At 39.5% G+C, this 26839-nt stretch overlaps 1 protein-coding gene across 1 annotated transcript in view; it reads left to right on the top strand.

The window, feature by feature from the left end:
• Nucleotides 1-26839, top strand: part of PMS1 (PMS1 homolog 1, mismatch repair system component) — a 46660-nt gene that overhangs the window by 2881 nt on the left and 16940 nt on the right. Inside the window, exons 2-5 of the mRNA XM_053471847.1 lie at nucleotides 8732-8897; nucleotides 10509-10691; nucleotides 11296-11398; nucleotides 12588-12751. Of these exons, the coding sequence (XP_053327822.1) occupies nucleotides 8766-8897; nucleotides 10509-10691; nucleotides 11296-11398; nucleotides 12588-12751 (582 nt within the window). The 5' untranslated portion in view covers nucleotides 8732-8765. The remainder of the gene's footprint in view (nucleotides 1-8731; nucleotides 8898-10508; nucleotides 10692-11295; nucleotides 11399-12587; nucleotides 12752-26839) is intronic.

Below are 26839 nucleotides of genomic sequence, written 5' to 3'. Positions count from 1 at the left end.
TTGGTTTTTTTTTTGCTAAAAACGCCTATAAAAACGCCAATAGCGCCACCTGGCGTTTTTTTTGTGAAAAACGGCTGCAGCCAGATGTTAGCTGTAATTCAATAGGAAATCGCAAAATGCCATTTCCACTTGGCGTTTTTCTGTTTGGCGTTTTTTCAGTCCTCTTTGGCGTTTTTCTGCTTTTTTGGGATCTGTGGCAGTTTTTCAAAATCGCAGCATGTTGACACTCGTTTTTTGCAAGAAATCTTGGCGTTTTTCATCCAATAGAAGTCTATGGGAGAGAAAAAACGCCATGAAAAAGCCATGTGGGTTTATTGCCTTGGCGTTTTTTATGGCGTTTTTTCCACAGTTACAATGCAGAGGATGGACCCAGTATCTGTGTGTCCTACGAGAAATAGGCTGAAAACAAACAGTTTCACACAAAACAAAGTCCTGGACTGGTTCATATTGAATTTTACACCATTTGGAACAAACATGCCATTACAAACAAACATACGCGACTGGATCCTGCGTGCCAAAAGCAACAGCAAACAATTTGCACCATCATTTGGGGCCAATCTTCCCAGAGGAGCAGACATTCGGAATAAAGCATGCCTTACAAACCACAGAAAAGAGACAAAAGGGTCTACCAAGTAAATGACATCAGGAGAGGGCAGATACTTGCCATTTATCCTAATCCCTTTTAGCTGGGTGAAACTTCTAACTTGTAAAGGCTGGAAAAACTGCCTAAGGTCAAAAAAAGCAATTTCCACAGAAAGGCTAAAACGTCAGAAAAAACTGCAGAAAAAACGCCAAAACGCAGGTAAATGCAGTGGCAGTTTTCTTGGCAGTTTTCCTGGCGTTTTTCATCAAGAAAAAAACGCCGGACAAAAACCCAAGTGGAAACCTAGCCTCAGGGTGGTTGCAGACAGACACCAAGCTGGCATGATGGAGGTGAACTCAGCTGCTGTTGAACACCTCTTGTCTGATATGGCCACTCAGGTAGTGATGCAAAACAAGTCAGATGGCAAACATAAAAGGCACAAACCTTGATTATGTAACATCATGGCTGAATGTTGTGTACTGAATTGTAATGTTGTGACACCAGGCAGGCCACGGTGCACTGCAGAACGTCGCATCCTCCTGTTATGATCACATCTATGACCTATCGTCGTGTCCAACTTCTGTCACACAATGGCTGTATGTATCATACTGTTCTGTATCATGCTGGATCATCAACTCTGTTGTTGCTCTCCCTCTTACCCCTTTTCCTCCTGTACCCTTCTTCTTTTGACATGTTAAAACAATAAAAAATTGATTTACCTAAAAGGCACAAACCAACTGTGCAGCATTTATTTACCTATTTATTTGGTCAGGTATTGCAGCCAGCCATCACACCTCCAAGACTCCCAGACTAGAAGAAGGAGAAGGTTGAGCAATGGCAAAAGAGATAAAGCTTAAGACAAGTGTGACTCTTAAAAGAAGCAGATAGAGCCAAATGATACGCAACAAGATTCACTTAAGCAGTAACAAAAAAGGGGGCCTACAAACTCTGCTCCTAATTTTTCTAATCTTTGATGAGTAGGAAAGTATGTGGTTGAAAACCAAACCAAGTCTTCTGGACAATATGACATAGGGAGTCTCTGATGGCGATTGGCAGCAGAAGGCAAGACACTTGTGTGCTCTTTTGTGTACTGGATCCTTGAAAAAATATTAACCAGAAAACTAAGGCATGTAAGAGTTCATGTACATACATTAAAAACATCTGGAAGCAAGGCAGGATTGTATCCATAATTAGCAAAAAAGGGAGACCACACAAGAATGCAAATTCTGGGGTTAAAAGAGGAGTCAGGAGAATTATGGTTTTTAACTCCTTCACTTCACTATTATGAAGGACCAACATCTCCAGCAATAGGGACTGAGCCGGCCTCAGATAATTTGTAATTCAATGGCTGGATAAATATCACTGATTTAAGTGCATTTTACAGCCCAGCCAAACTCTTTCTGCAGCAGAATTTCACTGGGGTCACACATAATGTTTAGTGAAGTTAAGAGACTGAAACACAACTCTCCCTTTAGTGAATAAACATCATTGTTCAAGGGTTTGATTAGTACTTTTGTATTATCATTGGTCTTAAGGTAAAAAGTCATAGAGAAAAAAATGACTAAAGAATGTCAGAAATTAAGTGGAAATTCAATCATTTTGGTCAATAGAATTAAGTGGGTCATTTGTGAAGTGATCCACTACAATCTTGATTTGTGTTTAAAACATTTGGAATTACAGCACTTTATATATGTAGTCCCCTCCTTTTCAAGGGACCACAAGTAATTGGACAACTGACTGAGAAGCTGTTTCATGACCAGGTGAATCCTCAATATGAGGTCCAAAGGACTGTCAGTGAAAGTTAAGCAGGTCATCATCAGGCTAAAAAAAAAAAAAAAACAAACCCCTTAGGTAGCAGAAACATTCTGAAAAAGGTAGGATAACTAGTGGATGATCACAGATTTTTTTGATTGGTAAAGAAAACACCCTTTGCAGCATCTAGCCATGTAAAGGGCTGTCCAGGAGGTATGTCTATCATTGTCAAGTCTACAATCAAAAGAAGCCTTCATGAAAGTAAATACAAGTGGTTTACCGGTAAGCCTCAATAATAGGAAGGCCAGATTAGGCTTTGCCAGAAAACATATAAAAATGGCTGAGCAGTTTTAGAACAATAATCTTTGGACAGATGAAACTGAGGTTAACCTACACCAGAATGATGAAGCGAAGTGTATGGAGTAGTCAAAGAGGTGGAATATTCTTCAATGATCAGGTCAGTCACCTGACCTCAACCCAATTGAACAACATCAAAAACATGTTTTTAACAAATGTTGTCCTTGAGTGGTGGCAGTTAACTTAATAATTTCATGAGTGACTCCTTCTGAATTGATAGGCAAACAATTCATGGATAGGCAGTGGTACAAACTTTTGGAAGTAATATGGTAAGAACATTCGCAATACAGTGAATAGGAGCCTGGATGGAACACGTGCATGATTTGTCTTTGGTCTCTTTTTTGTGTGCTGAGCAGCAATGCAAAATGTGCCCCAAGGCAATGAAGTGCAGAGTATGATAGTATTAGAGTACGTTCTTCAGTTTTACAGACAGCTGGGATCTGCATAAGCTCAGAAGAGCTAGGATCAGCCATTGTAATGTCTTAAAGTACTTATTCGCTCAGCTTGCCTTTCCCCGGTATGGTGATGGATATGGATCGATTTAAGTTAGACCAGACTCTCCGGGGTGTCTGGGACATTTACTCATGCCTTATCATTGATGGGATCAGAAAGGAGTAATCAGCAGCAATGCTTGGACCTCAGTGCTGGTTCAAGCAAAAAGTGTCAGCAGACAATTGCTGAAACTCAACAGCATAGTCTTCTACATGTCTGCTTTAGGGTTCTGTCTCTGTTGTGGAAGTTTATATAGTTGTATAGTTTGGGTCTGAGGCAGAGGTTTAGGATAGGTTCATTCAGTGCCTGCTACAAGAAAAAAGTGTTGGCCATCTCCTTTACATGCTTGGTTATCCTGCAAAAAATGACTTTTTAAGTGATTTAAACACATGTAAGAAACATTTCAACATTTTCTTTTGGTGACTGGAATTGAGCAATGGTCACACACAATTTACTGGGATATTCTTCCCAAGTGTAATAACTCAGAGAAAACATTCCTGGTTATATAAACAGAATGAATGGAGTGTGGGACCTCCTGAACACATATCCAATGATAATGGCCTATTTTGTCCTGTGCATGTAAATAGTGATTCTGGGGAAAATCTAAAAAGTACTCTTATCGCCACACTACTTTCTGTGGTGATACGGCTACTGTTCGAAGTGCTGTGTAATCACTTTTTATATGTAAGCCTACATGAGTCAATGGGGACATTTGGATGAATTCATCAAGTCTTTGAGTGATAAGGTAAAGTATCAACTCATCTCCAACTACATGTGCTATATTGTAAAGAGCTGTCTCCTTTATTAGCAAATTATCTCTAATCAAGCTTAGACTGTTTAGATTTTATGAATAGCAATAATTCTATTTAAGGAGATACTTAGGGGCGTAACTAAAAACCTCAGGGCCCCGGTGCGAGAATCTGTTAAGGGCCCTCCCACCCCCAACCCATCTATCCCTTTCTCACTATCTACCCTCTCCCTACCCCCCTTCTCACGATCTCCCCTCTCCCTCCCTAACCCCCTTCTCACGATCTACCTTCTCCCTCCCTACCCCCCTTCTCACAATCTCCCCTCTCCCTCCCTACCCCCCCTTCTCACAGTCTCTCCTCTCCCTCCCTACCCCCCTTCTCACAGTCTCCCCTCTCCCTCCCTACCCCCCCTTTCTCACGATCTACCCACTCCCTCCCTACCCCCCCCTTTGTAGGTCACTTACTGCCAACTCCTGTGTTGGGAGCGTGAGGCATTTGTCTCGGGTGCCGGCGCTTCACTGCTGAGCACCGGCATATGACGTCATATGCCGGCACTCAGTGTGAAGCGCCGGCACCCGAGACAAATGCCTCACGCTCCCAACACTGCACTCTGGGCAGCACTGAGGCAGGCGGCGACGGCGGCAGCAGCGAGCAGAGGCATCCTGGATTTCTGTCAGTCAGGGGGGCCCAAGAGTTGCCGAGCGGTCGTTTTCAGCAACCGCTCGGCACCCCTTGGGCCCCCCTGACTGGCAGAACTCCAGGGCCCGGTCGCAGTCGCGACCCCTGCGACCCCGGTAGTTCCGCCACTGGAGATACTATGAGGGTCTTAAGGTCATCCCTCCAATGTGTGTTAACCTTGAAAATCAACTTAAGTAAAAACCATGTGATCATGCTTGATCACACTATTTAATTAAGGGCAACCTGAAAAATACCCCTAATTGTTTTTTAAAATAAACTAATTTGGTTATTTGCATACAATATTTATAGAGTGAATTTCATCATTATTTTCCTTTAACATGTTTTAGATACATTTCACAGATGTTCACAGATGTTAGTGAAAGAGCACACACATCTTGATAGTTGTAATTTTACAAAGGTGCAAGTGCCTCTACAAGCCTCAAAAATCCTGATGAACTGACATTATTATGTTCTGCAGCTGCCTTTAGCATACCACATAGTGAGATATTAAGTGTCACCTTGTATGATTGAATGTTTGCCCTCCGGATTTACAAATGAAGAGAAATCAAAATAAAAGTTTCTTTAGAAAGCTTTGTGTTCCATATAATATGCAGCAGAGCACCCTTTATACCCTAAGATAGAAATAACTCGTGGAGGAACATCCGTTCTATATCAGTTTGACACCCAGCTCATTTCATTTGTGCAGTAAATTAAGATGGTACATACAACCATTTTAAGTTTGTGGACTTAAGATCCAGAGGGTACTCAGTACTCCTACTGAAAGATAATAAAATGACCAGTCACATCATTTTTGTTTTGGACCAAACTGATGCTTTAATGTCTGTCAGTCCCTATTTCCCTCCCATGCTCTTTAGAGCAAGTTTACTTTAGGCTCATCTCATGAAAGGGGTAATGTCAACATTGACATGACATGGAGACTTTAAATCTAAATGCTGCCTCTAAGGAGGAATGCATTGGGAATGTGTGAATACCTGTGTATGTATGGTTAGTAGTGCTGATTACAAGGTAATAGACAACAGCTGCTGGTAAAGAATTAATTTAGCGGAAGAAAAGTTGTAAGTGACGGATACACGGCTTCACCGCTGAATGAAAACAGTCAGATGATCCACCTCCAAGAGTGGAGGCCATCATCAATAATAAAAAAAAAAAACACGGCTCATGGCTTGAGAAAAACCCTATTGGGTTGAAACGTAGCCACTCATGTGGAAATAAGACTGCACTGATTTACTCATATTGATGAGCACTTTGTGATTCTTTAAAAAAAAATACTAAGCATTAAGCCATTTGCAAAATGTATAATATTGTGCTAACCATAAATGGATTTACAATATATGGTCAAAAGTATATTGACACCTGCTCATAAAACAGCTTTTTCTAAAATCATTGGTCCTGCCTCTGCTGTTTATAGCAGCATTTGGACTTGTTATAAGGCTTACCACTAATGGTTGAAACATTTGCTGTGGTGATTTACTTCCATTCAGACTGCAAGGTCTGTGAGTTTGGGCACGATTTTGGACGATTACGTCTAACATTTTTCATCCCACTGTGGGTTAGCCAAGTTCTTTCTCACTGATCTTGACCAACCGTTTTTGCCTGGATCCCAATTCGTTCTCAAGGGGTACTCTCATGCTGAAATAGGAAGGGAAATCCTTGGGTTGCTGTCACAAATGTAGGAACAAAGCCTGTAAAAGTGCAATAGTAGAAGAAAAACACTTTCATGACTCCAGAATAAACCCTGGATCCACAACTTAAAAAACAAAAACAAAACATGGTGTTCAACCCTGAATACGCTTTATAACCAAAAAGCAGTCCAGTTTATTGTTAAAAGCCTCCACAGAACCTGCTTCCACAAGTTGCCTAAGTAGAGCATTACATAGCATCATCTATTGAGCTGGATTTACGTCTAGATTTAAAATAATATACATATACTAGGCAATACACATAAATATACACACAAATACACAAATGGTTGATGACACTATTCTACTGCTTTTTGTAACCAAGGCATATCAGATATACAGATTAATACAGGAAGAGGACCTGCCAACCGTGAAAGGTGTTTCAGATCGAGCCCAAGTAGTTGTGCCACGATCCCTTTAGGGAATTATATATTCAAAAAACATTTTTTTCCATAGACAGGAAGAAAAACAACCACGTGAGAATAACAATCAACATACAAACTGAATAACTGGTAGACCATGTGTATTGAAAGAGTACCCCATGGGCTAGTACATCTGTGTACTCTAGCAGGCTAACCTGAAATGGCTGACCATTTACTTAAAATACTTTCGTAACTTCTTGGGTCCCGGCTGGAACCTCCATAAGCAGTCCAGACCTGCATTGTACATTGGCCCTGGCTCCAGGAACTATCAGTTAACACTTTGAGCTCTCCATGTTTTTCTACGATAATTAATAATTGTGGGTGCAGTCACACAGTAGACAGGTCTGTGGGTGTGTGAATGTTGGTACCAAATACAAAAATAAGTTGAATCCTGATGGTTTTGAAAACATAATAGTAAAGAGTAATAATAGTAAAGAGTAAACATTAGAAATAACTTTATATTTTTACTGAACTGGTAGAGTAGAGTCTCATTAATCATTTAAGTCCTTTCTTTAGATATACCGTAGTAATGGATGATCCACCATGAACATGCACACTAATTTGCTCGATTATAAGACGAGGTTTTTTCCAGAGCAAATGCTCTTAAAAATATCCCTCGTCTTATAATCGAGGTCGTCTTCTAATCAGACCTCATTCTGCTTCGGCCGTGCTGCTTACCGGGCTTTGATCGCGAGCAGCGTCTCTGCTATTAGCAGCAGGAAACAGGAAGCTAGCACAGTCCTCACATAACTCTACCTCCCCCCTCCTTCCTCTGGGGCGGAGCCAGAGAAGTTGCTCGCACAGCCGGGCCCCTGCAGAAGTCTGCGAGTGGGAGATCTGCAGTTCAGGTAAGGGAGTGGGGGGTTTGAGCGTGTGTGTATGTGTGATTAATGGAATGAATGAGTATTTAAATGTTTGTGAATGAGTGTGTGTGTGATAACATGGATGTGTAAGGGGGGTGGGGGTAGTAGCATGGCATAGGGAGGCTGTAATCACACTTCTAACATCCCCAGGTTCCAGCATGTACTGGCTGCCTTGGCTTGATAGGAGTGTGATTGCTGTTAGCAGTATAAATATCTTCAGAAATGCATTTTAACCCCCTATATGCCACTCAGCCCCATGATATGCCTTTTAACCAGAGTGGCATATAGGGGTATAAGGCATATCATGGGGCAGAGGGGCATATAGGGGGTTAAAAGGCATATCATGGGGCACAGTGGCATATAGGAGGGTATAAGACATTTCTGGAGGCAGAGTGGCATATAGAGGGTTAAAAGGCACATCATGGGGCAGAGTGGCAAATAGGGGGGTATAAGGCATTTCTGGGGGCAGAGTGGCAAGCCTGGGGGCAGATGTGCATAACTGGGGGGGCAAATAAAAGGAAATAAAAAATATATTTTTCTCAATCATAGCTTTTATTAAATATGAAAATTAGTTTACATGAATTAATATTTACTAGTAAAACTTTTTTCCTATAGGGTAGTCTTATATTCAGGCTTTTTGTTTTTTTCCTAAATTAATATTTTGATTTTGGGGGGTCGTCTTATAATCACGGTCGTCTTATAATCGAGCAAATACGCTATGTGTCATAGTCTTCTATGGGCTGGATTAAAGGCTACATTCCACAAATTCATAAAAAAATTAGTAAGTTGTAAACACACTGCTGATAAAACATGAGCAATGTTGTAATGTAAAGTAAAGACGTTTTAGGTTACAAAGAGGGTGGTAGATAAATGAAACAGCTTTCCATCAGAAGAGTCACAGGCTAATACAGTGATGGACTTTAAACATACATGGGATAGGCATCGTGAAACTAAGACAAGACCAAGGACTGATTCAGCTTTGAGTCTTTACATCAGCTAAAAAATGAGCAGACTTGATGGTCTGGTTCTTACCTGCTGTCAAATTCCGTTTCTATGAAAAGTGTTCTATGTGTATTATTCTGGAAACTAATATTTAATACTGTGGTTATGTCTTCCCTTTTGATTTTATTTGCAGTTTTGTCTTGTGAGGATTATTAAGAAAATACAAAATGCAGCACTTGCCGCCAGCTACTATACGTCTGCTGTCCAGCTCCCAAGTAATCACTTCTGTGATTAGTGTGGTAAAGGAACTAGTGGAGAATGCCTTGGATGCCAATGCTACTAATCTTGACATTAAACTAGTAAGTCATCATATGATCTGGCGAATATAACTGGTTTATTTTGAATGGTATATAAAATTTTGGTTAGTTACATCTGGTTAGTGGTTAATTTCTGAAGTTGGGGTTATTTACTAAAGGGTAAATGGTAATGTATTATTCTGTAGTATATGACTGCCACGTTTGACTCTCTTTCATGTAATACAGTGTTTGATAACCAAGAACTTCACTGTTAGTTGTCCTTCGTGCCCTTTATGCTAGCAATAAGGTGGATATTATAATAAGTGTCAGACCTGATATAGAACTTAATTTACACCTTGATTACTCAGTAGAAATTAGACATGGCTGACATTATTTTAGCTTATGCCACCTTTTCCTGGGCCCTTACTTAAGTGTAAGTCTGAGGACTGCCTTTTGTCCAATCTCAAAGCAATTTGTTTTATATTTTATTCATTTTATAAGAAATTTTGTCCAAACACCAACACAGAACATTATACGTTTTGCTGTCTCTAGAAACAAAATGTAAAATATGCCAAGGGCCCTGCGGTGCTGTTGCTAATGATGATTTTCTGTTATATGTAAAAACAATAAAATTACTGAAATGTTGCATGGCAGCGTAAAACTATGGGAACAGATTTAGGTTACACCCATCGTTGGTATTATGCAGTGCCACTTTGCCAAGGAAAGCAAGAGTGCTTGCCAGAGTTATGTGGGAGCTCAGTTAGGGCAGATGTGACACATGCCAAAGGCAGTTATAAATGTCTATATGACAATACTGCAGGAATTTGGACAAAGGTTGTTCAGTGTGGCAATATCACTTGGCTGCCAGAAACCCGGCAAGCCAGCCATGAGCTTTTTCATTATCATGTGCGAGTGGATTTTACCTTAACTTTTTTCTTTGAAAAGGTTAAATATAAGTAGTCATTATTTAAGGCACAATAAACCCTTATAAGAAATAGAACTTAAACTGCTCTAACTCACATTTGATCAAGGAGCCAAACCAACTTATATTTCTTGTGGCACTTTAAAATACTGAAATAGGCATTTCTAATGCTCGACACCTATGCTATTTTTTTATGTAAAACAAGGTATGTAGACATGAACTACAGACCAGTGGTCTGTAAATTGCAGCTAAGTGTCCACCTACTGATGACACGCGGCCATGGCTACACTTTTATTTCAGCCACCTTTAGTGAATATAGATGTGTAGTGTGCAGCCACTTGTATCCAGCAGCCAACCACACACTACAGTACTGCATCAAAAGTATTAACATTGATTGTCAGGCACCATCCCACCTTGCCCTGTGCAAGTGATGGCCAGTCTGGCCCTGGTTACTTACTATATATACTATTTTACTTTTTATTTAGTCATGAAACTCAATGAAAACGTTAAATATGCTATGTTAAGCAAATGAACCTTAGCAGATCCGTAATTTTATTATTTTCCTTTAAAGGTTTAATCACAAAAGTGAAAAATGTCATGTTACACATTATTGTTAATTTGCCATTAATTATTTCTGGGAAGACAAAACACCTTTAAAGAAGCATTTTATTCTTTCCTACACCATCCACTGTTCCATTAAATGTGTGGCATTATGGGTGTCAGTAAATTACCTTGCTATTGCATTCCTCTAGGAAAACTTTGGATTTGATAAGATTGAAGTGCGAGATAATGGTGAAGGAATCAAAGCAGCTGATGCCCCTGTTATGGGAATAAAACATTATACTTCCAAAATCAACAACCATGAGGATCTAGAGAGATTAGAGACATATGGCTTTCGAGGGGAAGCTTTGGGTTCAATCTGCTCAGTAGCAGAGGTAAGATATTATTTACCTATAATGTATCAATTTAATTCCACATCGTTGTACAGTTTGAGTGTTGGCTTTAAGTTGCAAGGAGAGGAGTAAGCATAATGTACAAAACTGTTGGAAACAATAATGTTAGCTTACTATGGCTTACTCTGGTGCTTACAATGGTTTATTTTGGTCATTGAGTAAAGGAAACAGTAGGACGAGTCAGTGTCACAGTACCTGGTGTGTGAAAATTAAACTTTGGCTGTTATAGAGGTGGCCACACTAACTGATGACCAATTAATCAAGGGAATTTGATTAGCAGCACCTGTCTGCTATATAGTATCTTAAATCCTATGGACACACATAGCTTCTCCAGTTTGGCTTTATTTTTGTTGAATAAATCATGTCATGTGCTGTTGATCTGAGGTTGTATTTACCTAATTTTTAGACCTGCTAAGGAACCGATGGCGTTATTACTTCCTGATATGTAAAATAATGTAAAATAATTTTAAAGAGGATGTACTTTCTTTCACACGACTGTATATACATATATGTGTATAGATAGATAGACAATAATAATGTTAGATTGAGTATTACAGCCACAATCTGATATCTTTCTATAACATAGGTGCATATTACAACAAAGACAGCTGCCGACGACTTAAGCACACTATATATACTAGATAGCAGTGGACATGTTGTTTCTCAGCGACCTTCCCATCTTGGACAGGGTAAGCAATGATCATTTCTGTGTATTAAAGATGAACCATTTTATGTATGTAGGAGATACTTCACAAAAAACGGATCCTATAGGACAGAGTGTGTATTCCCTATGTCATGACCTGTTTTCTGCTGCATTGCTAAAGCCCTGCCATTGAACAGGAGATCAGGCTACCCCTGGCATCTTGATCTCCACTCTGACCAAGTTTGTGGCCCCATGCTCCCAGATATAATGTTACAGCACTCTTAACTGAGCCCTGTTACATTCAGTTCACATTTCCTGTTGTTTTCATCACTGACATTGCTGGGAATTCCTGCCGCGCCCCAGGACCTGCGGGGTCTGTAGAGACAATGACAATGACTCTACCCTTGGGTGATTCCCCTGGGGCACTGGGGAAAAGACCATAGGCGTCGCTACAGGGGGGCAATTGTCCCCCTAGATTACCCCCCTTTTGCCCCACCGAATTTGGAAATCCTCCCCCAGCTGTAGGACCAAATGGCACAGTACCATTTAAATATGTAGGCACACTGGGCAGTTGCCCAAGTGTCCTGTGTTCTGGGGCCCCCGTGGCAAATCACATTGCTGACAATGTTGGGCCGGTTAGAGGGAGATTATGATCCCCCCAAGCAGCCCTGCTCAGCGGGCACCCAATAAGCAGGGCTGGTTGGCAAGATCACAATCAGCCCAACGTTAGGGAGGGCAAGGTCTGTCACTTCAGACCTCGGCTTTGGTGCTTGCTAATCACTATGCGGCGGCGATTGATGCCGAGCGCCAGGATATGGCGTGAAATGACAGACCTCGCGCTCCTAGCACGGGATGTTGGATGATGAAATATGGAAGATGATAAAGGTAAGAAATGGGGAGATAGGGGAGCTACCATTTGTAAGCTTTTTCATGCTGTTACCATATAAAGTAAACATTAAACATGGCGGGTTTTTTCTTGCTGCTGTGACCTGAATTTAAGGTGAACACATTGTATTAATGCATAGTTTCAGTACATTATTTTGAATCAGTGTTAGTCATTGTGGGGGGGATACATAGTGATGTGAAATGTACTTTATTGACTATATAATTCCTAAAAAGTACATGTAATTCCCAAAGTTAATTCCAGAAATGTCTGCCCTCTTGTAAATGTATAAAAGTGTATTGCCTAAGCCTGATGCAAAACCTTACTAATAAAATAGTTTCTGCACATTTAGGTACAACTGTCTCTGTTCTGAAATTATTTAAGAACCTACCAGTAAGAAAGCAGTATTATTCTACAACAAAGAAATGTAAGGAGGAGATTCGAAAGATCCAGGATCTGTTGATGGCCTATGCAATTATAAGACCAGAATTAAGGATTGTATTTGTACATAATAAGGTAAGATTTCAAATCTTTTTTAGAATGTTTCTAGAAAGAAATAAATTTTCATTAAAAAAATTAGGTACTATTATTTCCATATTTATGTACATAAGATAAAAATGGTACTCTTCTTGCATGTTGTCATTTAGTTAGGTTACTTGCCCTCTTTGGATATCATTTATTTTTGCCTTTTTCATCTTTTGTTGAAGACAAAGTCCTGCTCTAATGTAATGTAAAGAAGTTTTATTTTAATGAAAGGGTGGTATATAAATGGAGGAGCGTGTCAAGTGATCGAAATTAATAGTGAAGTGAGGGAACTAAAAATGCATGGGATAGGTATATGCCTTACTGAATAGAAGACTAGACCTAGGAATAGTTAAGGTTTGAGCAGTCTACAAAAAGCCATCTGGACTAATCTTTAACTTGCTTTAAAGCATTTGCCATAGCTTATTTAGTATGAGCCATTAATAGCTGGGAACTTTATGGCTCCGGATATGCTTTTAGAAGGAATATAGGGTGTGAGGAGCCTTTTCAGGTACTGTGGGCTTGATTAATGAAGGCTTTGGAGGTCAGCAGCCAATTTTAAAGCATGTTCACCATTTCATTGGAATCCAATTCAGGGTCCTATGTGACACTATCGAGCTTGATTGGTCAAAAGTCTGGCTGCAGCATTTTGTATGGCCTGCAGGTGACAGAGTTTTCTTCCTAGGAGGACCAAGTTAAGTGCATTACTGTGTTATAGATGAGAGGACACTAATGGTGGACTTGATACCCTGTGTAACGGGTTCACCAAGAGAGCTGTAGTAACTCTCAGAGATCACCCAGTATCCTCCTGTTGTCCCCGGAATCACTTCCTGCACCAGCCAGCATGCGCACCTTGGAACCCTGCTATGTGTACCCAATAAGTAGACACACAACTACCTTGAATTGAGTACAGCAGGAATGAACAGTTTATTGTAGTAAAGCATAGACTCATATAGCCACAGAACTTCATTGACATAAATTAACAGATACATGTATTCAACCCAACCTTTAATCCCCAGTCAGCAATCCTATTGATGGGATTAATTAAACAATGGAGTTCCTGCCTGTTTGGCAGCCAGGCTGGAGCCATCTCTGAGTACCTTGGGCTCCTGTATGACAGGTCATTCTGTCACATATCCCCCTTTTAAAAAGAAGACTGAACTGGGGCCAGACCCAAACTGTGTCTGCATCCAGTTCAGTCCAACAGCACAGCTCCGTCGCTCCTGGAGTTGTGGATGCAGGGGGCTGGCAAAAAGGCAGGGAGACAGGGTCCATAATCTGTAGGTAGCAGGCTTGCTTTCAGTCCTCTCCAGGGGCCCCAGTGATGGACGGTTCCGTCACACACACTCCATCACATATCTCCTTTTTCTGGGGGAGACTGACGTCTGATAAGACCCCACACTGTTTGACTCTGAAGTCAGTCTGTATATCTGGACCACCACTGCCAGCCACAAATTGGTACTCCCCAAAACAATGTAACAAAACAGCAGTACTCACCCGCCTGCTCTCTGCCTCTCCCAAAAAATATAACTGCCGCTGGAGAGAATTGCCAACTGCACCTTCTCTCTGGAGTCTTCTCAGCCGCTGGGGAGATGACAGGGTGGCGGGGGCCCCTTCAATCAAGGGTTGGGGGATCCGAGCCAGCTGCCCAGCAATTCTGGGGTCCACAGGTGGCAACCACAGTCTCATCCACCTGTATGGGATACGTGTCCCCCAGTGCTGGTTTTTTACCATCCTCTAGTGGAGGGACGTCTGATGTGGGAGGGCAGAGGCCAGCTGCACTCTGACCAGGAGAAAGCTCTTTTATAGGGTTTGCGGGCACCTCCAGTGCTGGTAGAGAGGGGCCGTCCTGCCTCTCTGCTGTTGCCAGTATTTCGGCTGCGGTGGTCTGAGCGAGCACTGCGGGAGCGTCATGGTCAGACTCAAGAACAAGGAGGAGGGGTGGGCAGAGAACAGCAGCACTCTGCCCTGTTGCCAGCGCTTCTGCTGGGGAGTGTGGATCTGGGCCAACTGCCAAACATTCCAGGGACCCAGGTGTGGAGACCGCAGTCCCATCAACTACCACAGACACACAACTACCTTGAATTGAGTACAGCAGGAATGAACAGTTTATTGTAGTAAAGCATAGACTCATATAGCCACAGAACTTCATTAACATAAATTAACAGATACATGTATTCAACCCAACCTTTAATCCCCAGTCAGCAATCCTATTGATGGGATTAATTAAACAATGGAGTTCCTGCCTGTTTGGCAGCCAGGCGGGAGCCATCTCTGAGTACCTTGGGCTCCTGTATGACAGGTCATTCTGTCACACCCCGGGAGGGGCCAAACATGGCCCCTAATGACAAGCTCAGTGTTGCTGAATGCCTCAACATAGAGGCATTACAGCAACACGGTTTATACGAAGAAAACGGTCGTAGATCGCTTTCTAAACTTGTTTAATGCCAAGCACGTCACTGGTCTTTAACTGAATGTTTTTGCAAATTGGTTGCATCAGAATCCGTTATCTTCCTTAACACACAAACACACATATATATATATATAATTTGTTACCCTAGCTAGGGGAATGGACTATATTATGTGTAATTCGCTAATATTACTTACTCTGTTTTTATCAGGTTTGGCTGTCATAATCACACAAAAGATTCAGAGTCTTGTATAATGGAAAATAAACAAAACACAAAGTAGATGATACACAGTTTGGTGCTGTACGTGTCCTATAAAAACACAGGATCAAGCTATGCTTAGAAGTCTGTTTAAGCAGGTGTAAAACAATGCTGTAAAGTAAGAATGTTTCTAGGAATTGTTCTAGGTATACTTGCACAAAGTCAGGAATTTTGTAGGCATATAGTTAGGTATTTGATTAAACAATTATACCTAACAGGTGCCAACAATCATCAATTTAATATTTAGGTTAAAACACAATCATTAACTGAAACAGCTGTGTAGGAGGAATAAAACTGTCATACATTAATGTCAAAAGTCATACACCATGGCAACAAGACATGTTAAAAAGGGAAAAAAGCACACAATTTGTGTGATAAAAAACACAAAATAAATTACTACCACAAAGGCTGTTGGCAGGGCCGGCCCGACAATGGAGCCGAGAGCCAACTTGCCGCCCCAAGCCCTTTTTTTTTTTTTTTTTTTTTTTTTAAAGCTGAGAAGAGAGAGAGAGGGCGCCAGGTGGTTTTATCTTACCAAGTTGTCAGTACCCGCTCGGCGCCCCTCTCTCTCTCCTCTGCGAGCCCTCTAGCTCGGTGCCGGCTTGTAATGTTGAGCGCCGGAAGAGTCTCGTCGCAGGACTGCTGAAAGGTAAGTACGGGGGGGGGGAGGGTAGATAATGGGGGGGCGGCATTTTAAACTTCCCCCCAGGCGGCATTTTGTCTTGGGCCGGCCCTGGCTGTTGGTAGAATTAGTGCATGGAAAGGGTTAATATACCAGCAATTTGAAATACCTTGGGGTGTCTAGTTTTCAAAAATATGTTTGATGGGGTGAATTGCATTGGCTGGGTAAAGATACCCGAAATAGCACATGGGGGCAGAATGACCAGATTTGGAAAAAATATGGTTTTGAAATAACAGAACACTACTTGTACTTATTCCCCAATAACTTGCAGAAAAGATAACCATGATAAAAAGGTTTTGTACGGTATTTAAGATAACCATAAATACTTTGGGTATTTCTAAACTTAAGACAAATTGAATCTATTTAGCAGTTTTGTTATTGGCTTTCTTAGATGAGTAAAATATTTTTAAAATAAAAGTGAGATTTTTTTTTTTCATTTTCATCATATTTTATAATTTTTTATAGGAAATTAGATCAAAAAATAGTATCTGAAGAAGGCACACGAGCACCGCAAAACTGTTTAAAAGGCCTTGGTCACAAAGGGTACACAAAAAAACAGACTGGTCCTTAAAACGCACTGATACAGAACGTAAGAAATGATCTGCTTTAGCGAGTTTACAATCTATTGATTGATTTCCTAAAAGTGAATTTTGATTGTTTCTCACTGCATAACTCACAACTTAGAGTGAATACATCTCAGTATGGTATATACATTGTTCACTAAGAAAGTGAGAAATGCAGTTAAAACCCTGAGAATAGGAGGTTTGTTTTACATGCCCATGTCACCACCGGGAGGCTCTGTGCTCACAGGGATTCCTGCCTCCCCACGTCCTAGGCTTTTATAAAGCAAGGTTGCTCGAAGCTTCCTTTGCAGGAGCATTTACCCATGCTGATTTTGTTTTCTGGTTTTTGACTTCTGGCTCCAGACTCTGTTTTTGCTTTGTTCTCACTATTTCAGTACCGTGATTGAATCTGTGATTATCCGATCGTTGACTCTGGACTGCACTCTGTTTATACCTCTGCCTAATCCCCTTAATAAGGTCTTGATTGTGACCTTGGCTATCCATTGCTGTAATATGTAATGTGCCAGTTATGTATTCCACGCATATCATATCATATATCAATGATCATTGACAGTTATTGCTGTTTGTTTCATGCAACCTTACGTGTAGAATGAAAATTGTGGTCATATTAATCCCCCCTCTTTTAATGTAAAAGTTTATGCTTCATCGACATCGGTCAGAGTATTTAGAACTAAGAGTATATTTCCATAAGTTTCCAAAATAATTCCAAACATAGAATTTCTGTTGAAAACAAGCAAATATTGCTTAGATCTGTTTGGTTATTTTAATGAAAATAGAGGAACCATGGGAACCCCGGTAGTTTGACAGACTTGTTCTATATTCCTGCCAGCTGGATCGCTCTGCTGTATATACTGCCTTGCCAGGGATGGTCTGTTTAATCGGGCATGACATCAATGGAGTGACAACCATAGACTCGGCTTCTATTCCATATCACTATTATATTTTGCATATGATACATAATGATTCCTGGACGTCCTTGTACAAAATATAAAACACAAAGTTTGATTTTAAGATGGGTACAACTATACCATAACATGTGCCTCTTTGTACACAGTATATCTAGATTATTTGTCGAACTGGTTAGTTATGTTTAAGGGTGGCAGTCTAAGACCTCCAATTTATGGTTTTCTATTTGTCTTAATAGGTAACACCTCAAAGTTGGCAAAATACTTTATTTTTTTTTATTAAAAAAAGCAGTAGGACATATGTAACCACGAGACACAGGTTTTGTGAATGAAGGCCTCCAACCAAAATCTGTTGACCAACAAATTATAGTATGAGACAGTAACAGATTAGGCACGTGTCTCACAATAAAGTTACATGAAAATGTGCTGTAACAGCACCGTGCAACAATTACTTCCACTACTGCAGACTATGGATACAAAAATCTACAAAAAACACATAAAAGACAATAACTTACAATACATTAGCAGCATATGATATTGATTATTGCTGGTCATCTATAGGTCTCTTTGTATGTAGAGGTCTATATGATCTTCTTAATTCAGTCTAGCTACAATTTATCTATGCATGCATGTGACAGATGTGGACAACATTATGGACATAAATACAGAGGCATATCTAGGGTATGGCACCAATGGCTCGTGCCATTTGAAGGGGGCGCCAGTGAGCGGCTTTCAAACACCGTCTTTTTTTTTTTTGATGCGGAGGAGAGAGAGGGGCGCCTAGCAACTGCTAGCGTCGTAATATGACATCATATTTCGGCGCCTAGCAGTGAAGCAGCGGGCACCAGCGAGCAGCTTTTAAACGCTGTCTTTTTTTTTTGATGCGGAGGAGAGAGAGGGGCGCCTAGGTGAGAGAACTACGGGGGGGAGGGGGTATATAGTGGGGAGGGTATATAGTGGGTAGGAGGGGAGAGGGTATATAGTGGCTAGGGGGGGAGAGGGTATATAGTGGGTAGGGGGGGAGGGCAGCAGGGACTAATATATATATATATATATATATATATATGGGCAGCAGGGGCTAGTAAATGGGTTTTAGGTATTGGGACAGGGGGGCAATTTCAGTGCTTGCTATAGGCGCTATTTTCAGCAGATACGCCTCTGCATAAATATAGCCTATGGTATCTGTAAGGTCTTTTCAGATATAGATTTCCAAAGTGGGTTAAACTTCTTCTCCTCTGATTTGTAAGTATTTATAGGGTAAGTCTTCCCCATATCTCCCAATATTTATGCATAAGTCCATTAGCTCTGTAATAACCATATTCCATATTCTTTTGATTGCCTCCAATTTCTAGCTATAACTACCAACATCGCTAGGATCACATGATCTATTAAGTTTTCTGAAAAAACCTCGTCTTATAATCGAGCAAATACGGTATATATGATTTTACAATATTGATTCTCCCCATCCATGATATAGGAAGAGACTTCCACTTATTTAATTTCTCTTGTGTTTGCTTTAAAAGGACTTGACAGTTCCTTTCCATTATCTTAATGCCTTCTGCCAGAATTTTTATTCCTAGGTAGTCTATGCCTGCATCTGGCCACAAGAATTGGAACCTAGATTTTATTAGATTTTTATCTTCTTCTGTCATTGCAATGCACATTGGCTGTGATTTCCCCATATTTAGCTTATAATTAGATAAAGTGCCATATAATTCGATTTCTTGTAGTAGAAGTGGAATCGTAACATTAGGTTTATCTAAGGTAATGAGAATATCATCTGCATAAAGGGACATTTTCATTTCTGATTGACCAATTTTAATACCAGCAATGTTGGAGTTATATCTTATTCTTCCAGTTTTCTTATTTACAAACAAGTAGGGCAATTGGAAATGTTATTTTCTGTACTTAGAATTTAATCAGAGATTGGCAATAGGTGTATTAATCAGATAAATATTTTTGTTTGGCTTTGCCCATCTCAAACAGAATTGTGTATTTTTCATCCAAACATAATACTTTAAGTGCAGCAAGCAAAATGTTTAATGTAATAACACTAAATGAAACACAAGTGAAGTTACAATGGGGATATGTAAACATTTTAGAAAGTTTGTTTTATTTCACAGCACCAGGGTGCTCTTATGTCATCACATCCCACAGTAATCTTTAGTGAAACTGAGCAGATTGAAGATCAATATTCATGTGAATAAGGTACTTCTGCTAAATTATTGACCGTTAAAATGAAAACCCATATAGAATAGACCATGTAGATTCATGGGGTACAGAATTATTTTGAGAGGATCATTTTGCTTAAATATACATTCGATAATAAATATACTTGTATGTTTTTTTAGTTCATATTTGCTAATTTCATTCTTCATCATCTCTTTGTCTGCATTTCATTATTTTAAACACTAGAGGTCACTTTTAAGCTAAATTTAAATTTAATATCTGTTTTTTTTTTATCAAGCTTCTAGCACTCAGTGTGACAGAGTTAAAGCATAAGGTGCAGGCAAAAAAAGGATAAGAGAAAAAAAAAACAAAAAAAAAATGTTATGTGTATATTGGCAGAAGTGGCCAGAGATGGTTAGGGTATTAGTAACATAAATCATATGATAAGTGCAGGCATTTGTACAAATGGAGTTCCTGTGCCAGGTAAGTTGTGCCAAGAAACTGAATTAGCACAAACTTCAGCAGCAGGTTCCAATTCCATCTGTGGCGTTGTAATCTTGATGGGGAAGCTGGCAGCATTATCATGGGTTAACATTTTCTACATGATTGTATCTAGTGTCATCAGGATATAACTTCAGCTATAACCTGTGCTGAGTTGGGCAGCATCATGGCTGCAGTATTGCAATGCTTATTAATTATTAAATAAGTAATATTATTAATAAAAATCAACCTGTTCTTTATGAGACAAAACCACAAAAACTTTCAAACTACATTACGTGAAGAGCTATCCACCCACTGTGAAAATACTATTCTCTATTCAGCTCTATAATCCTCATTTTTTATTGTTTCATATCCTGCATATTCCCTCCATATTTCAAAAGGCTATTACATGCCGTGTAATAACAGCCCCGAACAGGTCAGTTATTTGTTGTCTCCAATGCTCTAATCCACCAGTTCCCGCATCTGCTCTGATAAACAATAAACGTAATCTCTTAGTGAGAAATATAATGCATGACATAAGCACTGCCTGTTTGAGACCCCCTGGACTTTAGGGTTAGGGAAGAGCTGAAGCCCCTATATAATTAAATTGGCTTCTACTAGTCACCTTACACTTATATACCCAGTTTGCCACTGCGGTTGTAATTAGTGACCCTAGCAATGAATGACACACAGAGAGAATTCCGCAATCAGACATGGTACTAAGTATAACTTACCATTCTGCTTTAGTGAACATTCTGCAATACTGATCCACGTGATTAGTGCACATGGGACTGTTCCACAAATGGCCTCTCTCAGGCCATTGAGGCTTTAGAATGACAACTGCTTCCCCATTTGCTTATTCCTGCATTGCTTCTTTTCAGTTGCTTGCGGGCTGCTCGGTATGTTTTGCTTGCCTAGACAGCCTGTAAGTACATACTGACACTTTTGCTGTCTATTATGTGGGCTAAAGGACCCTAACTCCAGATGATAAAGCTAGCAATACGGAGAGGCTATCTTGAGCCACACGGGCAATGTTTAGTACACAGCATATTTTAACATGTTAGTAATTTTAAATTGCCGCTGTCCTCTACTGTAACAGCACTATGGAAACTGCTAAAGCTATATAAATAAATGGAATATGAATGAATTTGGGTGCCATATGAGCAAAGTGCACTCAGGGTTAAAGGAAGGGCCATGGTTACTTTGGGGGAGGACACAGCAGATGGGATACTTTGACAGGTGGCTTTCCAATCGGAAGTTGCCTTTGCAAACAACCATGTTTTTTTTACAAGAAAATAGCAAATTTGCAGAAAAGTACTGCTCTTCCCACGGTCTCTGAAATGTTAGAATGAGGTAGATGTATAGAAAGGCATGCTGTCCTGAAGACATTCATTTAGGTTTATGTATTGCGGTATTAACATAGATGAATGTGCTAGATTAGTATAGAAAATGCATTATCAATGTGCTGATTGTTTGCTCTGGTGCATTTTACATAATGTATATTATCACAATGGTTCTTAAACTGAATATCTTACATCAAGGTTTGCTGTTAATATTCTTATTCAGGGAACTACAAAGTGAAAAGGACAGATATAAAAACAGATACATAAGATAGACGTTGTTAGAGTCTTGGTAAAAACCTTCAATCCTTTATAAGTTTACCAGCTTTTTTTATTTACAATGTGCAACTTTAACCATATAAAAGGAAGGTTTCCAAATCAGGGCAAGTTAATGAATATATTTTGATAATTACTTCCCATTCTAGTTGTGTACAATTTATAGGCATGTTAAACTGAAAACATGTGGCGGTTTTAATTGTATTTATACACAATAATGTCTTATATGGTTTTTAATAAAATAACCCTACTTATTCTAAAAAAAAAACAATATATCATTTGTGTTGGTAAACTTTGGTTACCTGAATAGCCATCCCTAGGTAATACATATGAAATGTTGGGATTCGTGAAAGTGGATAATGGGACATTATTTACATGAATTCTTCTTTATTGAGACCTGAACTGTATAGAATAATATTAACAGACTTTGACAGATAGTGTTTATTCAACATTTTAAAATATATTAGGACCCTTTGTGCTTTCAAAATGTATGCAACCAGGTTATTGTGAGTTTCTTCCCCCCCCTCAAAGATTTCAGTTTGTTTTGCAATTGAATTGTTCATGTTATAGGTCACATTGAAGGTGATTTATCTTTGTCTCATTCTTTAACATTAACCTGGCATTTTAACAGGGATGTGTAGACTTTATATCCACTGTATGTGTCTCCTCTTAACTAAGTTATGATGCTGCTTGTAGTGTACAGATCATACATGCAGCAAAGACTGATGCTGTAATTTTGGCAAGGCCAGTTTATACAGTCATGCCCAATAGCAATAACTTGCCACGGAAATTTGCTATGGAAATTTGTAGCGGATTTCACAGTGCAGTCTTGGTTAAAATCTGAAGTTCATGGTAAGGTCGTGGGTCACCCTCGTGTGCAGAGACACCTGTGTTTTTCTGGGATAGGAAATACCACTCATATTCATTTTCAGTGACCGAATAGTTTTGCACAATGTATTATAGGTGTTGACTGCTTTATGGCTTTTTATTTGCAAGTCAGTCTGTAAACTTCTTGAAACCAAACTTGGGAAATGTCAAATCTGGGGGAGATAGCAAATTAAAATGACAGCACAGAAGTGGTGTGTATATACATCACCAGTATGCTCACAAAAATGTTGTGTTGAATCATCAGTTTAATTGGAAAGAGGAGTAACAATACCACCCATATCTATTCCAAAATGTCAATTTGAGGCTTATGTAGGAAGTGTTTCACCACAAAGAGCTTGGAAAATTTGGTGGTTGTTAGTGTGGAACAGTGTTCAGGTAAACAGCAGACAAATATGCTTATAAATTAACCCATTGGCAACAATTAATGTGCCAGGCATGTCACGGAAATGCATCCCCTAAACGACAGTTGACTTCCCTGCCTTGTCATGGGGTTAAACAAGCCTAGCCAGTGTTGCTGCAATGCCTCAACATTGAGGCATTCAGCAACACATAACAAAGTTGAGACCCATGTGATTGCTCTCAAGAGCAGTCACCTTTGCCATATATTTGGTGGTGTCCACCTGCAGAAACATGCTTAGGAAATGATACCTCTTAGGCTCAGCCAGTGTTGTTCCATATCAAGGCATTCAGAAACACAAAAAAACAATCGGGGACCCCGTGTGATTGCTCCAGAGTGAGAGGCATGCTGCCTCATACAAGATGGGGTGTCTACTTTTCAAACATATATGGTTTGATGGGTTAAATTGAATTGGCTGGCTTCAAAGATGTCCCAAATAGGATATGGGCTGAGTATGAAAAGATGTCAAAATTCCTAATTGAAAAATGACATATACCAGGAGCTACTACATTACATTACATTTATTTATAAAGAACCGGCAGATTCCGCAGCGATGTTACAGTCAGTATAACAATTTCACATACAAAAACACATACAATAATAAACTGGTGCAAAGGAGAGGAGGGCCCTGCTCTTGCTAGCTTACAATCTAGTCGGTGGTTGAGGGGGAAGTGAGACAATAGTTAGAGGACTGTTTGGATGGGGATGAGTTGATCTGGTTCCAGTGATGTGTTGGATTGTTCAGATGGCTTGATTATGATGGTTGGGAGTACTAGGAAGCTATAAATTCATACCTGAAGAACAATGTGCGTGAAGAAAAAGAAATTACTACCACAAACTTTGTCAAAGGCTGGTGGTAGAATTAGTACATGGAAAGTATTAATACTACCATTTGAAATACGCTGGATTGTCTAGTCTTCAAAAACATTTGATGGGGTTAAATTGAATTGGTCGGCTTCAAAGACTTCTCAAAATGGACATGGGGGCAGAGTGATCAGATTTGGAAAAAAATGGTTTTGAAATAGCAATATGCTGCTTGTAGTTATTGCCTTATAACTTTTCTCCAAATGTTGTTATTTCTTAATAGTAAATTAGATAGGATCAGTAAATGGTTTCTAGTCCTGAAAAAAACCAATATATAATTTGAAGATGACAGCTAAACCCAAACCCCAAAACACCCCAGAGATGTCAAAACCACCATTGTCATATAGGGTACAAAAATAAAAAACAGTCATGTCACAAATAAATGTAAATACACAAATGTGTAAATAAATTATTCTAAATGGAAGATGCTGCTATTTTATGTTAGCACATATGTTTGTATAACGAACTGCTGTATCCATGGGATAATTTTGTATTGTTCTTTGGACAATTGCAGACAATATTTAACAACACTACTTTGGGAAAATAGTCAGTAGGTCATAAAGTAACAGAGAAAAATATAGGTAAAGCCTTCACCCCTTGGGACAACTAAAAAAAAGTCTAAGTCATTGAACTGTTGGTGCATATACAGTTGTGAGATCGACTGCATTAAATCCTGTTGCTGAATTAGAAATAAAATAGGAGTACCTTGCCCAAAGTTACTCTCCCCATGTAAAATGAGATTCAGTGTTCAATACACATTTTCTTGTTCCAGTATGCTTGTTCCAGTATGTTGCCAGTATGTGCTGCTCTGTTTCTCTACGTAAAGACCTTCACTACTCTAAAGACTGTTGTGGTAGTATGTGGGGGTATGAAAAGAAGAGGACTGAATGGGTTTAATAGAAAATAATACCTAGTTAATGCAACGTGGTGTGTTTTAACAGCAAGCTGAATTGAACCTTCTCTAGTATGTTAGTTCATAAAATATCATTTGTAAGTATTGTCCATCCTTCTTTACAGGTCATTTTCCACAAACCAGGGTTTGTTGATTTAAGGAACGTTTTCTGTGAGTTTTTCATAACCCAAATTTAAGATTATATTTTTACTGATTCTCTGACTTTCTTAGAATACAGTGCAGATCAGCTTTCTGCTATTTGGAAAAATGCATCTGTTATCTTTATGAACTAATAAAAAGAACTGTCTGACAATGTTCTTTATATTATGATTGTGATAGCCATTGTGTGTGTATATGTCCATTGCATCACTCTAATAAATCGTTAGCATAATCTTCTAAATGTGTGCATTCCTGTGAGAATATCTCCTCCTGTAGCTATTTTGCTGTGTGCCACAAGCCAGAGAGATTAGATGTGTTATGCAGATCCCTGCTTCCTGTGGATAAGGATCTACTTCTTGGAAATGGAGATGTTGTCACCTAAAATCTGCTGTGCTCGTTTACAAAAAAACAGTGTTTGCCATTTGGTTGTATGTGGAAACGTGCAGCTGTAGCACAGCTGCCTTAAAAGTTTCCATTTTGTAAGTAAGAAAATAGGTGTTGTTTTTTCCGCCTATTTTAATTCACGATGAATTCCATATTGAACTCCTTAATGTCAACAATAACCCTATATGACCTATCGTGCACGACGATTATATGAATTGTGCATCTTTCTCTCGTTATGTATAGGCATCTATCCCTTTCTTTCTTTTATACATTCTAAATTTCAAAGTGCGTCAAAAGGAAAGTTTGCCGGGGAGTTGTAGTTTCGCTTCTTTTATCTCACTATACACTAATTAAGGTCAACCTGGGTGAGAGCATGGCTAACACTAAAAGACAGATTTCTTCAGGGTCTCAACACCCACTGAAGGAAACATGATACAGGGCCTTCTCAGCTCATCTTGCTGGAGAAATCTGTTGGTGGTGTCTCTTCATACAAATAGAGAATTGACATCACAACTCTCCTGAGAACTCTCTCTTTAGGGAATACAACCTTAACTCTGTGTAACACAATAGAAGATTATAATAGCAGTTTTTTTAGAAGCTCAACTCTCCTGACTAAGATAGGAGAAGAATAAACACGACCAACCTGGTCTTTTTTAAACACTCCTGATTTGGCCAGGTGAGGTACAGCCAACGTCACCTGTAGAAGCTTCATCTTTAATGCAAATCCTGGCCCGGAATTTTAAGGCTGTTGGAATACAATCCTACCCTGCTCTGATTAAACGTATTCATTAATACTGGTAATATTTTTTCATTGTGAGTTCTCCTTTATGCTACGAACAGTGGGTGGAAACACATGCTTTGCTGTCCTGCTTTCTGCACTGTAGTGAACTGAATGAATTGAGGTCTGCAAGAGGATATACTTGGCCGGCTCCTGATGGAGTGTCTTTAATGATACACTATCAATTAAGTACTATGTGCTGTGTCATCATACTGAAGAGTTTCATGTTCAGGCTTGGCATTTTATAGACACTTGGTTTCTATAACCTGGAAAATATATACACGTGTAAGTGTACAATATCGGGATGCCCATTAAGATTGTGTGTATTGTAAACATTGGTTGCTATGAACTGGGCTTATGCACTTTAAGAAGTATATGTATTGTTAGTACTACAAGTTTATGTTTTTTCAATTTAATTATCTGCATATATATGTTTATAGCTTGTTATATTTAAGTAACCATCAATTTGTACTTCTTTGTGAAATGGGGGCTCCCTTGTTTGTAACAAGTATCTGTGCTGATTCCCAAAACAGTGCTTTGCCAGGTATTTTATTGATCTAATTGTCTTGCAAGACAACGATAGCACAGGAATGCAGTAATTTTGGTTGAAAAAAG

Source organism: Spea bombifrons, chromosome 7, assembly GCF_027358695.1.
Source record: "Spea bombifrons isolate aSpeBom1 chromosome 7, aSpeBom1.2.pri, whole genome shotgun sequence".
Taxonomy (NCBI): Eukaryota; Metazoa; Chordata; class Amphibia; order Anura; family Pelobatidae; genus Spea; species Spea bombifrons.
The sequence above is the reverse complement of the archived record's forward strand: the minus strand, read 5'-3'. Positions and strand labels throughout refer to the sequence as shown.